Source organism: Mirounga angustirostris, unplaced genomic scaffold, assembly GCF_029215605.1.
Source record: "Mirounga angustirostris isolate CCGP_5_RB_7025 unplaced genomic scaffold, mMirAng1.0.hap1 SCAF_9, whole genome shotgun sequence".
In the NCBI taxonomy this organism is placed as follows: domain Eukaryota; kingdom Metazoa; phylum Chordata; class Mammalia; order Carnivora; family Phocidae; genus Mirounga; species Mirounga angustirostris.
In genome coordinates this window covers 9510759-9524678 of record NW_026991717.1, presented here as the reverse complement: position 1 = coordinate 9524678, position 13920 = coordinate 9510759, and the positions used below count along the sequence as shown (strand labels likewise).

At 45.9% G+C, this 13920-nt stretch overlaps 1 protein-coding gene across 1 annotated transcript in view; it reads left to right on the top strand.

Annotated features, from left to right (window-relative positions):
* AGBL1 (AGBL carboxypeptidase 1) overlaps window positions 1-13920 on the top strand; it is an 805329-nt gene that overhangs the window by 63648 nt on the left and 727761 nt on the right. Inside the window, exons 2-5 of the mRNA XM_045901694.2 lie at window positions 1096-1159; window positions 2861-3007; window positions 5713-5844; window positions 9547-9640. Coding sequence (XP_045757650.2) covers window positions 1096-1159; window positions 2861-3007; window positions 5713-5844; window positions 9547-9640 — 437 coding nt within the window. The remainder of the gene's footprint in view (window positions 1-1095; window positions 1160-2860; window positions 3008-5712; window positions 5845-9546; window positions 9641-13920) is intronic.

The following is a 13920-nucleotide window of genomic DNA, read 5'->3' as shown; positions in this document are numbered from 1 at the left end:
GGAAAGTGTGCAATACATGTTTTTCAGAGTACTACCAAACTGAACCATAAAGGAGCTGTGAAGTCCAACACACATACACACACACAGGAATATTATTCAGCCATGAGAAAGGAAGTCCTGCCATTTGCAACCTTGAAGGCATCATGCTACGTGTAGTAAGTCAAACAGAGGAAGACAAATACTGTAGGAAATCACTTCTGTGTGCAATGTAAAAAAGCTGAACTTATAAAACAGAGAGTAGAATGGTGATTACCAGGGCCCGGGAGTGATGAGATTTTGTACTACCTTAGGTTTCTCTTGAGAAAATAAGAATTCATCCTTACTACTCGGGGACGTCTTTCCCTCAGAACAGTTTCGTGGATTTCTGTTTCTGTTCTCTGCCCTGTTTTTCAAATGAATCTAAGCCTGCTGGCCTGACAACTGCATGGGCTTGACCTGCAAAGCCCCTTCTCACTTGGCTGTCTCTGCATAAAGTATTGATGTTTCATTTTTTTTTCATTAATTTTTTTTTTTTCTGTTTAAGAAACACATTCTTCTTTTTTAAAAATTTTAATTCCGGTATAGTGAACATACAGTGTTATATTAGTTTCAGGTGTGCACTATAGGGATTCAACAATTCTGTACATTACTCAGTGCTCATCATGATAAGTGTGCTCTTCATCCCCATCACCTGTTTCTCCCATCCTCCCACCCACCTCCTCTCTGGTCACCGTCAGTTTGTTCTCTGTCGTCGAAAGTCCGTTTTTTGGTTGGTCTCTTTTTTTCCCCTTTGTTCGTTTGTTTTGTTTCTTAAATTCCACATATTAGTGATGTCCGTTGGTTATTCTTTCGCCCATCGTGCTGATGTTACTATGAAATGGGTCCCCCAAAAGGGGTCCTGAAGGCTAAATACGGAGGCAGAGCCCCTCGGGACCCTTGTCTCCTTGGGTCCCCTCATGGCCACCATTTAAGGAAAACCCTGTCAACTGTTTCTCACAGCCAGAGGCCTTTCTCAGCAGAAGGGAACACAGCCCTGCCATGTCCATGGACGTCCCTGACACAACGCCTCTCTCGTGCTTTCCTTCGTAAAGATGGCTGCCTGTGTTTTCATTGCAGAGCTCCTCAGACAAGGAGTCCATCCTGACCATCCTCCAGGTTCTCGGAGATCTGCTTTCTGTTGGTGAGTAGGAGGAGGTAGGGGCGGGTGGCTGTGGTGTCTCCTGGAATCTGGTGGGGCTGGGGGGTGGCGGTGGGGGTGCTCCAGGTCAGGTTTTCTCTCAGAGACAGAATCAGCAGCCCATCATTTTCACTGAGATTCATAAGACCCCAGAGTAAAGTGGGCTGGTTGTACCTCAGACTTAGTCAGGTTTCTTTAGTCTTGTCACCCACCCTATGGTGACCCAAACTTAGGAGGAGGTTCGGCTCTGGGTGGTTTCTCATCTATGGTATCTCATCTGTGGTTAACCCAAGGTCCTCCAGGGGTCTGTGGCTGTCCTCGGAGAGAGCTAGCCCTCGTGACTCTACCCCTCCCCTTCCTCTACTCCCCTCCGTTGGCCCATTTAGAGAGCCAGGTATTGGCAACTTCCCAACATATGTCAAGTGAAGATGGGAATATGAGGCAGGAGCTTGACTTCGCGGTGTGGTGAGCTATTAAGTCTTCAGAGAAAAGGTGACAGAATTCACTACACTGGAATCAACTAGTTAACTGGGGCATCCCTCTGCTACCTCACTTCAGTGTGAGGGTTCTGGAAAATAGACCTTTTTGGACATTTCAGCATTCACTCAGTTTTCGTTTCTACGTATGCCAGCCACATTGCATTAGGAAGAAATATTTACACCAGACAACACCAAAGGGAATGTCATTCCAAAGCCAAGACGCCTCCCATTTCAGTTCCAGGAGGGAGGGTCCCGTCCTAGTGAGGTTTTCCCATAGGCTGTGCTGCCCTCCGATGGCAGGGTGACTTCCCTGCAGGCTTCTGAGTGTGGTACCCTGTGGAGGCGAAGCCTCTTGTCTTCTGGGATGGTGCCTCCTTCACTTTGTCCAGAGGTGCCTGGAGCCCTTGGAATGAAACCCTGGAGTTGTCCCTCTGATGTAGGTGCTGATTATTGCTCCCATAATAGAGGATGAAACGCCAGAGGGTCTTCTTTGCTGCTAATGTCCCACCCTGTGGGCCACCTTGTTAGATCAACCAGGTGCAGTGTGTGGACAATCACTGGGGTCCCCTTCCAAGTTGAAATGTAATCCCTGCTTTTGAGCTTGTCCTGGGGCAAGGTGGGGGAGGTCCCTGTTCACAACTGTTAGGTAGAAAGACACATATACCTGATCCTAGCTCCAGGCCCTTTTCAAAACTCCTGACACGGATGAGTGGATGTCTGTTTCTTAAAGAAGCACGCTAGCTATTTCCATATATTCCTCCTGTTGGTTACTGTTATATCATCAATTAAATTATTCCAGACAAACTATCATCCCAATCCCGGTTACAGAGGATTCAAGCCTATACCAGAGGGATACTGATATTCCCTCTTCTATTAAGGATATGATTCTAGGTAAGCCTATATTCCTGTTTATGTACATATGTACAAGTACACATACGTACATCGAGACTCCACAGGTTCTCAGGGAAAGTGGATTCCATTTATTACAGCTGCTGCAGGTGAACACACCTAGGTTCTTAAATATTCCATTATTTCTCCATCTCACCCCCACCCCAGTCCTTTACCTAAAAGCACAGCTTTATACAGGTTCCTTCAGAAACCACACAATTTTGGTTTCTGGGGCAAATGAACTGCTCTGTGCTCTGTCTCTGTGGGGTCTGCTTTCTGTGCCAAGGAAATGAAGGTGATTATTCGGGGCCTCGCTCTCCTCTGCTTTCTCCCTCAGGCACCGACCGAAGGATTCGCTACATGATCAGTAAAGGGGGCAGCGAGGCCCTTCTGCAGACCCTGGTGGACACAGCCAGGACAGATTCTCCAGACTATGATGTCCTCCTGCCCCTCTTCCGACTGCTGGCCAAAGTTGGCCTACGAGGTACCCACATCCCCCCGGTTCTAAAGATGGTTGAAAAGGCACTTGCGGGGTTGTTATCATGAGAGCAATTTGGGAAACTCTTGTGGGGATGTGCAGGGAGGTCCTAGACACTTTGGTGGTGGTGCCAGGACCAGCCCCACAGGAGAGGTCATTTTGTTGTCCTGGACGTCAGCAAATCCAAGGTGCTGTGCTAGGGCGGGGCCTTGAGCAGGTGCAGGCTGCATGGGGCGTGGGGCAGATGAGGGACAGAGGGGAGGTGCTCCCAGGCAGATTTCAATCACTCTAACAATAAACAGAACATTTCTATGAGCAGAACCTTACACGGAAGCTCATTATATGAGTGCATGAGTTCCTGGGGCTGCTGTAACGAATTATCACAAACTGGCTCCAAACAACAGAAATGGATTCTCTTCCAGTCCCGGAGGCCAGAAAGTCTGAAACGAGGGTGTGGGCAGGGTTGGTTCCTTCTGGAGGCTCTGTGGGAGAATCTGTTCCATGCCTGTCTGCTAACTCCTGTGTTTCCAGCCGTCCTTGGCGTTTCTTGGCTTGTAGACACGTCACTTCCATTTCCGTCTGCGTCTTCACGTGGTGTCCTACTCTGTGTCCTTCTGTGTGTCCTCTCCTTCTTACAAGGACATTGGTCACTGGATTTAGGGCCCATGCAAATCTGTGTGACCTCACCTTAAATAATTAAATCTGCAAAGACCCCATTTCCAAATAAGATAACGTCTGAGGTTCCAGGTGGACATGAATTTTGGGGAGGGGGGCAGAATTTCAGCCTTTTACTGTAAGCCACATGGAAGCGGAGCTTCCCTAGTAGAAGGGAAGATGGGAGCCTAGAACTCTTTCCACCATACCCATTTCTTTTTGCTCGAGAAGACCCCGAAACACCTCCCTAAAACCTTAGAACTTCTTGGTGCACAGTTTAAAAAGCCTGCGCACTCAGGATGCATGCAACCCTTGCAAACTAGTCATAACAGTCAAGCTCCAGTTGTGGGAGGTCTTATATAAATCATAGAGGGGGAGCTCAGGCGCTGCAGAAGGTGGACCTGTGTTGTCCAGTGCAGGCAGCGGCGGCCACAGGGGAGCAGGGGCTCAGGGACACTCTGACCTTGCATTGTCTGGATCTCTGCTTTGAGGCCAGTCAGCTCCACAAGTCACGACCAAGACCCAGGCATCAGCCAGCACCCATGTGAGTGTGTTCTCGACAAAACCAATACAATCCATTCATTGAATATTCAGCCAGGGATTTACTACATGTCTCCTGGGGCTGGGCACAACGCTAGGCATTGGGAACACTGGTGACCAGGGCAGGTAAGGGGCCCGCTCTCATGGAACTTACCTTCAAGTGGGGAAGGGCAGAAAGTGAATAATTCACTAGGCAATAGCAGAGTATGATAATTAGCTAGTAGCTGTGAGGGAAAAGAAAAAGGGTGATGTTCCTCCAAGATGGTGTGGTCAGGGAGAGGTGACATGTGAGCCAACACTTGAAGGGTTGTACCCTGGTTGTAAATAGTATAAACTGGGAAATCAAATCTGAGTTTCAGGCCTGGCCCTGACACTAATTAGCTGTGCACCCTAGGGCAAGTTATTTACCCTTTCTGAGCCACTGGTCCCTCATCTACAAAATGTAGGTATCAGTCCTTAATTCTAAGGTTGCTGTAAGGATTAAGTGAGGTTGTATGATACCTGCTTAGCATGTGGGGCCTGACAAACTAGAGTCATGTAGGTTTCATAGAAGAGAAAGAGATGCAGGATGGATCATGGCCCTGATTCCCAAGCTCTGGACCTGGATTGTACTACTGACATTATTATATCACCGCAGCTTCTGCCATCACCAGATTGTGGTCCTCACCACTGCCATGCAGGCTGCCGGGGGCTGACCCAAACAGGACGGAAATGAGGTTGGCAGCTCAGGAATGGAGCCCGATAGACGCCTCTGTTCTGGTGAAGGGATCCGGTCATATTAGTTTGGTTGCCATCTTTTGTTGGTGTCCTTTGGTCTAGAGGTGGATATTGGTAAACCAGGTTTAGGATATTGTCTCTGTTTTACTCATTTCTACCTGCAGTGAGTCTGATAGCAATTCAGGAAAATTACAGATAGAATTTTGCTCTTAAATATGTTCGAATGCATTTCTTTGAAAAGAGACATTTTCCTGTATAATCCTGATACCACGATTACAAATCTAACAAAATTAACAATACTTAAAATTTAAAATTACTGTGTAATTTATACTCATTTCAATTTCTCCAAATGTTTCCCAATGGGGCAATTACAGACGTGTTCAAAGAAGGATCCAATCAAGTTCCACACATTGCATTTGGATGTTATGTACCTTAAGTATCCTACATTCCAGAACTATCTTAAAGGAAGAAATTTACACCCTACTAAACTGTAGTTCACGTTTGAGGACAGCCAGAAACACGCTTACATACAGGGTGTGTGAGTCCTACAGTCCACAAGGCCTCGTGTAAATATTACTTGAGGAATGAATGGACCCTATGTATACCCTGCCTTAGCACTTCTGGGCCATCTGGTTCCAATGGGGACATACTTAGTAGCATTTTCCGGTAGATTGGAAAAGTCACATTGGCTATGATCATTCTCTTGCCTGTTCCATCTTTGCCTTCCTGTGCCCCATGCATTGTACAGCCTTCAGAATTAATGTGAAACACAACTAAGATGGATTGATTTATATTTCTAGATAAAAAGTTTGGACAGAAGGCACTAGAATTGGAAGCACTCGATGTGACATTGATTCTGGCCAGGAAAAACCTGTCCCACAGCCAGAACCTCCTTCACTGTCTCTGGGCTCTGCGTGTATTCACCTCTAGTGGTAAGTGCCTCAAATTGTGGCTCTCTGGGGTGGCTTCCAGACCGGGCCAGGACACCTAGAAACCATTTAGGGGCTGGGGTTGGAAGGAGGGTCTGGGTGGAGGATACATGTTGTCCCAACAAGACAAATAAGTCTACAAGGAGCCTCACGTTCTAGAGGCTGTAGAGGTAAAAAGTGCTTTCTTTGTCTCTTCTTCATCCAGGTAGAACTCTTGAGCTCATTCCTGAAGTTAGATGTCAGTCTTGTTTTCCCTTGGGAACCACACATTATAGTATTCTAGGTCTCTCTATTAGTACTACAGGGTGAAAAAAGACCCATGGCAGGAGAGAGCATAGGGCTTTATTTAGGCCTTATCATATTCAAGGCATAGCGCAATGTCAAGAACGACCCTCACATCACAGATCTCCCTGCTATGTCCCCGAAGTTGCCTGTTGATCACAGCATCCTTTACTAAAACATCTTTACCTTGTTTTATCTCTCAGTGCTTCTCAACATAGTCCTTCAGGTAACTAGATGCATCATAGCACATGGGTTCATACTTATTTGCTGTCTCCTGATTTGGATTATTTCAGATTATCATAACAATCCTATATCTACATTTACCATTTTATAGCCAAGAAGAGGAAAATGAAGCTTGGAAGAGAGAAACAATTACTTGAGTTTATAGACAAGTTTGGGGGCTGAGTTTCTAACTCCAGAACTCATGTTTACTCTCCATATGGGGACACTTGCTATGAACAGAGTAGATTCTGTACCTCCCATCTCACATAGAATGGGCACAGACTTTATTTCTCTTTTCTGAGCCCCTCTCCTGCACAATGAAAGTGATGTAATGCTCTCTAGAGGAACGAACATGGCTTAGAACCAGGAATACCTGGGTTTGACTTTGATTTCATTCCTTGGGAGTCCTGTGGCATGGGTATTTAACCTGTTTACCTCAGTTTCTTCCTTTATAAAATTATAGTGGTTAATAAGAGCTCCTAGACTTGGTAGATGGGATAAATGAGATGATGTTCATGGGTATGTCTGTCACATTGTAGTTGATCAATTAGTTTTCCTTCCCTGCTCTATTCTTTTCCCTTAGTCCTTTGAAATAATGGGAAAAGCACACCTAAGAGGAGTGAGGAGGTGACTTTTCCCCCTAACTATCCTCAGAACTACTAAGATAGTTAGTGGGGTCCTATTTCATTGGTTAATTCCATTAATAACCATGGAGGACCCATAAACATAAAGTATTTTCAGGAAAAAACAAGATAGGTCCTTGACTCCATGTTCATGGACAGAACCTCCTCCCACACTCATATATGTTGACCAGAAAATCAGAGAATGTTTGGGAGAGGCTGAAAAGATCTGTACAAACCCATCTTTAATTAAGGAAAACTCAAGTGAGGAGCTGTGGCTTTGTGTAAAGGACAGCTGTCATTAATGAGCAGCCGGAGGGTGAGCCACCCCCCTTGGAGCTTGCCAGCAGCAGAAGACTCGAAGTATCTCATTTTAGTTTCCTAAAGAACAATTAGGCTGAATAACTTACCTTTCTTATTATATATATTGGTTATAGAAGTCTTGAGGAATTCCTTTTAGCAAGGAGCTCTAAAAAATGTTGGGAGTTGCCTGCAGGTATGAGGAGGTGGCCATTTGTCTCATATTCTAAGACTACATTTATTGTCCCAATGAATTGTTCCCTAAAGATTATTTTAGAATTTATACTATCACTATACATTGACTTCACTGATGAGAAGCAAGCAGAGTTCACAAAGTCTGTGGATTGATTGCTGTCTCTTTGGTGAATTGTTAGCCACTGTTGAATGTTCCAGAAAGCTTTCTAAACAGCTCCTATCTGCGGAAGGAGTTGGCTGGAGCCATAGTGGGGCTGCCACAGCCAATGAACCCTTTGGCAGCTCTCTCCCGGCCAATGGGGATGTTGATGGAGCTGCCAGAGGTCTGACCTTGGGCAGGGAGCCAGCAAGGAAGAACTCGGCAGGGTGTGTGTGTATGTGTGTGTGTGTGTGTGTGTGTATGTGTAGGGGTAGTTCTTATTGTTCCCATCTAAAATCCCATCCGTCACCTTCCTTGCCAAGGACCACTCAAAATCTAAATTCCAAGTCTAAAGTCTTCCATGTTAGAATCTGTGCTCCTAAAACTATTTTGTCCCTAATGCTACTTAAGACTAGAATTTTGCTGAATGATTTGCCAAGAGATTGCTCCAGCATGTTTTTCCAGTTTAGAAATAAAGAACTGAATTAGTAGCCATGAGAGTGGAAGATTGATGGGCAGGACTAGGATGCCAAATCTCTGAATTTTGATACAGGCTGCCTGTACCAGCCTCAGGAGGGACATATGCATAGAGGATGTTCCAGGAACACGCAGTCTCTGTAATCACTAAGACATCAGCCTCAGTTTCTCTCTGGTGGACTGTACTGGGATGAACTATATTAGAGCCCCCAGATTTCCATCTATCCTTCTTTCCCGAGGCTTGGAGCAAGCCAGGATAAGCCTCCCTTGTTTCTCTCTCTTTGTTTCTCCATGACTCCCTTGCTCCCACTCATATTTCCTGGAACAAGTCTGGCCCAAAGCACAAGGCATTCCTAGGCCTCGATTTCAGCACTCCCCCCCATTACGGTGGAGGAAAGAGACAAGAGAGTCCCACCATGGAAAATCCCTTCTTTCCTTCTTTCCCTGAAACTTCTGCCCCCCTGCCAGACTGATTCCATTTTGTCTCTTGGAGGCACCCCTTATTTTTTTTGACATGACCAGAGCTCTTCCTAAAGTGAGCTGAGTGGAGCAAGGAACTGGGGATGCTGCAGAGAAGCCAGGACATCATTGGAGATGAGTGTGACGTCCAGAGCTTTTGGGTCCAGAATTTGTATCTGAAGCCACTGGGCTGACCTGATACCCTTATTGGTTATTTTCTGTCATTCAGATCTATGGCTCTCTCTCTCTCTCTTTTTGTTTTGTTTTTTTTTTAAATAACCATCCAGTTGGGCAAAAAGGCAAAAATTTCCCAGGCTATTGACCTCTGAGGAGGAAGAATTGATTCTTCCCTGATGTGCTAGTAGATGGGGGCGCAGTTAAGTCTGAGACTCAGTCATGGGAGATCCAACTACGAAAGCTGTCGGGGAACTTGGAACCAGGGTGCAGAAGAAAGGGGGCTGCCTTCTTTATTAGCTTGCCCCTAAAAGTTTTAAAGGAGTCAGTCCAAGTTGGATTGAACCTTAACCCGTCCACCCATGACCTTTCTTCATTGTGAAGTCTCCAAATGGCAGAATGAGTCTAAGGAACTATCTTGTAAGATACTGGCAGTGTGTATGCCCTTGTGTGTGCCTGAGTGTACGTGTGCGTGTGTGTATGTATCATGGGGGAAGTTGATGGTGAGTGAAAGCACTTGAATTGAAACTTAAAGATCTACTTTCAGAAAAATCTGCTTGGCATTTGCTTTGACTATTCTCAGTAAGAATACAATGAAGAACATAATTTCATGGCTTGGGCCCCCTTTGAGAAGATTGTATGAAAAGAGAATATATGCTTTACAGGTGATCTTTGCTTCCAAGCCAAGATGCAAAGACCATAGAGTTTCACTGCTTTTGAGTGGCCCTTGGCAAGGAAGGTGACAGAGCTCCCCTGTCTTTTAGGCCTATTCTGTAATGCTGAAAAGAATTCTTGGTTCAGATGGTCTAATAACTACTGTGATTTGGTCTTTCTCAGTCACCACGGGGGCCATGCTGGGAATTAATGGAGCAATGGAACTGCTTTTCAAGGTCATCACCCCTTATACCCAGAAGCGCACCCGAGTAATCAGGTAGGGGCACTTTTGTAGTGCTTTTCCCCCTCTTTGTAATAGATGCAGAGATGGAGAAGGCCTCATGTGTATTCTCATGGTGCTTCCAGTTGAGGTGAGTGATGGCTACCCTCTTGTAGATACGGTGCAATAACTATCCTGCTTCAATGGGCATCCCTCCCCACCCATGCATCATTTCCTCTAATCCTCACAATGACCCTGAAGGGGTATATTATTATCCTCATTTTCAGATGAGGAAACCATGGGGAGAGAGCCTTATCTAAAGGTCACAATACTAAGAAATGGCAGAGCTTGAACCCAGATCTTTCTGACACAAAAGCCCATGTTTTTTGCCTGGATCCTTCAAGTAGAAGGTGACAGGCAGAGGTGACGCTCCTCAGGGCATCGCTAGAGTCGGCCACTTAAATTTCTGATATGAGATCCAGGCCTTAGCGTAGTCCATCATGGGTGCATGTTGGTTTTGAGATGTACTTTTATGATTGGAAAATGAAACTCAGCCCACTCTCTCTGGCCCTGCTTGCTGGAGTGGCATGAATCACAAACTTAAAAAGGGAGAGATGGTTAGACACGAGGAGATATTCAAAACCATTAAGATCTATCATTTATGAGAGTGACTCAGCAAGGACCTTGAAAGAATATTAGAAAGAATTCAGCCAATTTCTGAGATATATGTGGTCATTTGGCAAAGTAGCATTTCCATGCCCAGCCATGAGATTTTTCTGCATCTCAGCATCCATCTTAGGCTCTTGTTCCACCTGACTATTTTTCTCTTTGGTCACCACTGTAATGCCATTCTCATCCATCCTCACCTGTGGCTCTCCACACCAGCATTTCCCAGAGTGAAATACATTTTGTTTCAGTAAAAAAATGTCCTCATCAAATATATCGAGAAGTTCAGGATTTGACCAAGTTATGCAGAGTCCTTTACAGTGACTTGTCCTAGCCTTTGTGAAGCCTGAACACATCCAGAATAGCCAGGATGGGTCCATAGTACACTGTGTCCTAGACCCGATTTGGCCAGGGAATGGGTCTTGTTTGAAGACCACCATTTTGGGGGGAGTCAGTGTCCTATGTACCTCACTTTAGAAACATCTGGAGAGCAAGTGTTCTGCCAAGGGGAAGTCAATTCAATTCTATCAAGGGATCCTCAGCGAGTAATACAGAACTTCAGAATCACCAACTCAGGGACCAAAAAAGATGAGCTTTCCAGATTTTTTCTGTAATTGTACATTAGTTCCTCTTAAACTTCCATTTACGTCCATTTGGATATGTATGATTTAGGTACGCGTGGTGTTTCTCATGCTGTGTGGGCCTTTGCTGCTGACATCTGCGGTCTCAATATGTCCTTTGGTCACCAGTCTGTGAACTTTTATCTTTTTCCTGTCTCGACAAGACCGCCTCTAATCTGGCAGTGTTTCCATTCATCCGTTTGGCAGCTCAGGAGTATGTGGTTGCCTCCCTGACACTATGTGAATATCGGTGTGATGTCTGCCGGGCTGACCCACATAGGAGTCTCACCCACTTATCTCTTCTTGCCATGAGGTGCCATGCTATTTGGAAGGCTTCCTAGAGAACCTTGGCACTAGACTTCTCCCTTCTGGGCCACTGATAGCTTTTATTGTCTTCCTTGTTCAGGCCGAGCTGGGGCAGAGTAAGCAACAAGGCACAGAAGTCCCCTTCTCAGAGACTCACGTCAGGTTGCTATGTCTCTTGTTCTTCTGCTGCAGAGCGAGTGGAATTCAGGCACAGATCTGATCAGGGTGCCATGGGAAAAACCACGGATTCATGGCGGGAGGTGGAATGTTTGAAATGACAGAAGGAACCTTTCGGGGACCTCAGGCTGATTTCTGCATTTCTGGTCTTTTCTATAAAATGTGGGCAAGATGATTTCCCCTTCTTGAGCCCAACGCCCATCTAAAACCAGTCCTCCATAGAGAAGGAGTTTCTTTACCAACCACTACCATGTGGCCATCATGGCCATGGCCTTCATGCTGTGCCCTGCCCTGTCCTGAGCTCTTAGCAGGCATTTATCCCATCTGATTCTTTCCTCTTCTCTGCAAGGCAGGTGCTATTACTGTCCCCAATTTTACAAGGGAAAAAATGGAAGCTGAAAGAAGTAAGTGATTTGCTGGGATTTAAGTGGAAGAGCTGGGACTTAAACCCTGTCTGATACATGAGCTTTAGCTCTTAAAGCACCACTGGAGTGTCTTACACGGTTCGTTTCCAGCATTTTATTTCTAAACCACCATATGTAAGATGATCGTAAGCACTTAAAGTTTGTTTAAATTTTCGTTGCCATCTAAATGGCTCATACTCGTGGAACAATTTGCTTAATGATAGGGGAGTCTTTCTCCTCAATAGAATGGCTATTTCCTCTCAAAGGCTAAATGATTATCTGCTCCCTCCATGTTTGGATTCTTTCCCACAGCTGCCTTATTTTCTGTCTTACTCCCAGCACCCCCCACCCCCCAGTAGCTAGGTAAGGACAAAGACACTGAAATCTGAAGACCAGCACTGTAGCCCTCTTTCTAGTAGATTCTATGGTGGCTCATTTAACCTTTCTTCAGCAAGCTTTCACGTTCCTTGGAGTGTGAATGTCAAGTCCTACCTCCTGGGTTTGTGGTGGACATTAAGAAATAATGTATAAAAATCTCATGAGCTTTGATGTGGCATAATACTGTTAACCATTATTAATACAAATACCACTGGATACTTGGCTGGCTGCTTCAGATCAGACAGCAGAGCCAGAGGACAGCATGCAGATGGGATGTTTCTGCCACTACTCACTTCTCCCATGAACTCCATCCCCCCAAAATAGTAACTCAGATGTACCCAATGAGTTCTGTTCAACTCCACCTGGATGCCAGAATCTGGGTTTGAAGGGGTCTTCCAGGAAGGGGATGAAGTACCACATCAAAGGACGTGAATAGCCCTACTGAGTGTCATCCTCCAAATGCTAGCAAGCTAGGGGCGAGATGTTCTCGGATGCTTTTGTGGGAGCAGATGCCTGGGGCTGTCAGTTTGACTCCTCCCTGCCCTGCCTGACTTCTCTAGCACAAACCTAAAATTAGCGGTGCAGCTGTCCTTCAGTGAAGCCCTGTCTCCAGATAGTACTCAGGGCGAGATTTATAACCGAAGCACTAAGCACACCCCTTCTAGAGAGAAGGGGCATGCAGAGCAGTGCTCCTAGCCCTCTGTGGCCCTGTGCCCATTCTCACTCCCAGTGGAGGTGGCTGTTCCTGGCCTGGCCTTCCTCCCTTCTCAAATAACCACCACGCTGCCATGGTCCCCCTGCCATGTGTTTGTGTTGGCTTAGGTCTCTTCCCTCATGACCATCACCCTGGCCGGAGCACTGTTTGCTCCTACAGCCCTCTGCTTGGTCGTCCCTGATTTGAAAGCGATGAAGCACCTGTCCCAATCTCCATTCCATCCTTGGGTTCGTCCTCTCCTCTCTCTTCTCAGCCTACTCCCTCCACATATGGCATGCGCTGTCCTGTCCCGGGCCTCCACTCAGAGCTTCCCCTGGCCTGTAATGGTGCTGTTGCCTTATTGAATGGTAGAGATTCTCCCCATGCTCCAGACCCCGCCTGCTGCAGCTCACCAGGCAGGAGGCATCTTCTCCCTCAGTGCTTCTCTAGCATTTTGTTCATATTTTCATAACATATACCAGATTTAACTCCGTTCTGTGTTGGACTGTGTGTCCTCTCTTCTTTCTAAACTCTAAACTCCTTAAAGGCAGAATTCACATTATATTTACCTTGCTGTTATTCTCCATAGGACCTATCCAAGTGCCTGGACAATGGGAGACTGTTAATTCAATTCAAAAACAATTTCTTCTTCAGGGGCACCTGGGTGGCTCAGTCAGTTAAGCATCTGCCTTTCGCTCGGGTCATGATCCCAGGGTCCTGGGATCGAGCCCCCCTTGGGACTCCCTGCTCAGCGGGAAGCCTGCGTCTCCCTCTGCATGCCGCTCCTTCTGCTTGGGCTCTCTCTCTCTTTGTCAAATAAATAAATAAATAAAATCTTTAAAAAAGATGTCTTCAATTAAAAAAAATGTTTTTGTGAATAATCTAATGATGAATAAAAGCCAACATTTAGTTGGCTTTTTAGTCAGTATACATTATAGTAAACACTTCATATTTATGAACCCATTCTTCCTTGATCCCAAGCTGGCTCCACATGCATGGTTCTCTCATGTCTAAACATGCCTGGGACATGACATGGCAGGCCTCCAAGAATGCCGTCATGTGAGGGACTGAGGTGCCTTCTGGGAAAGAACT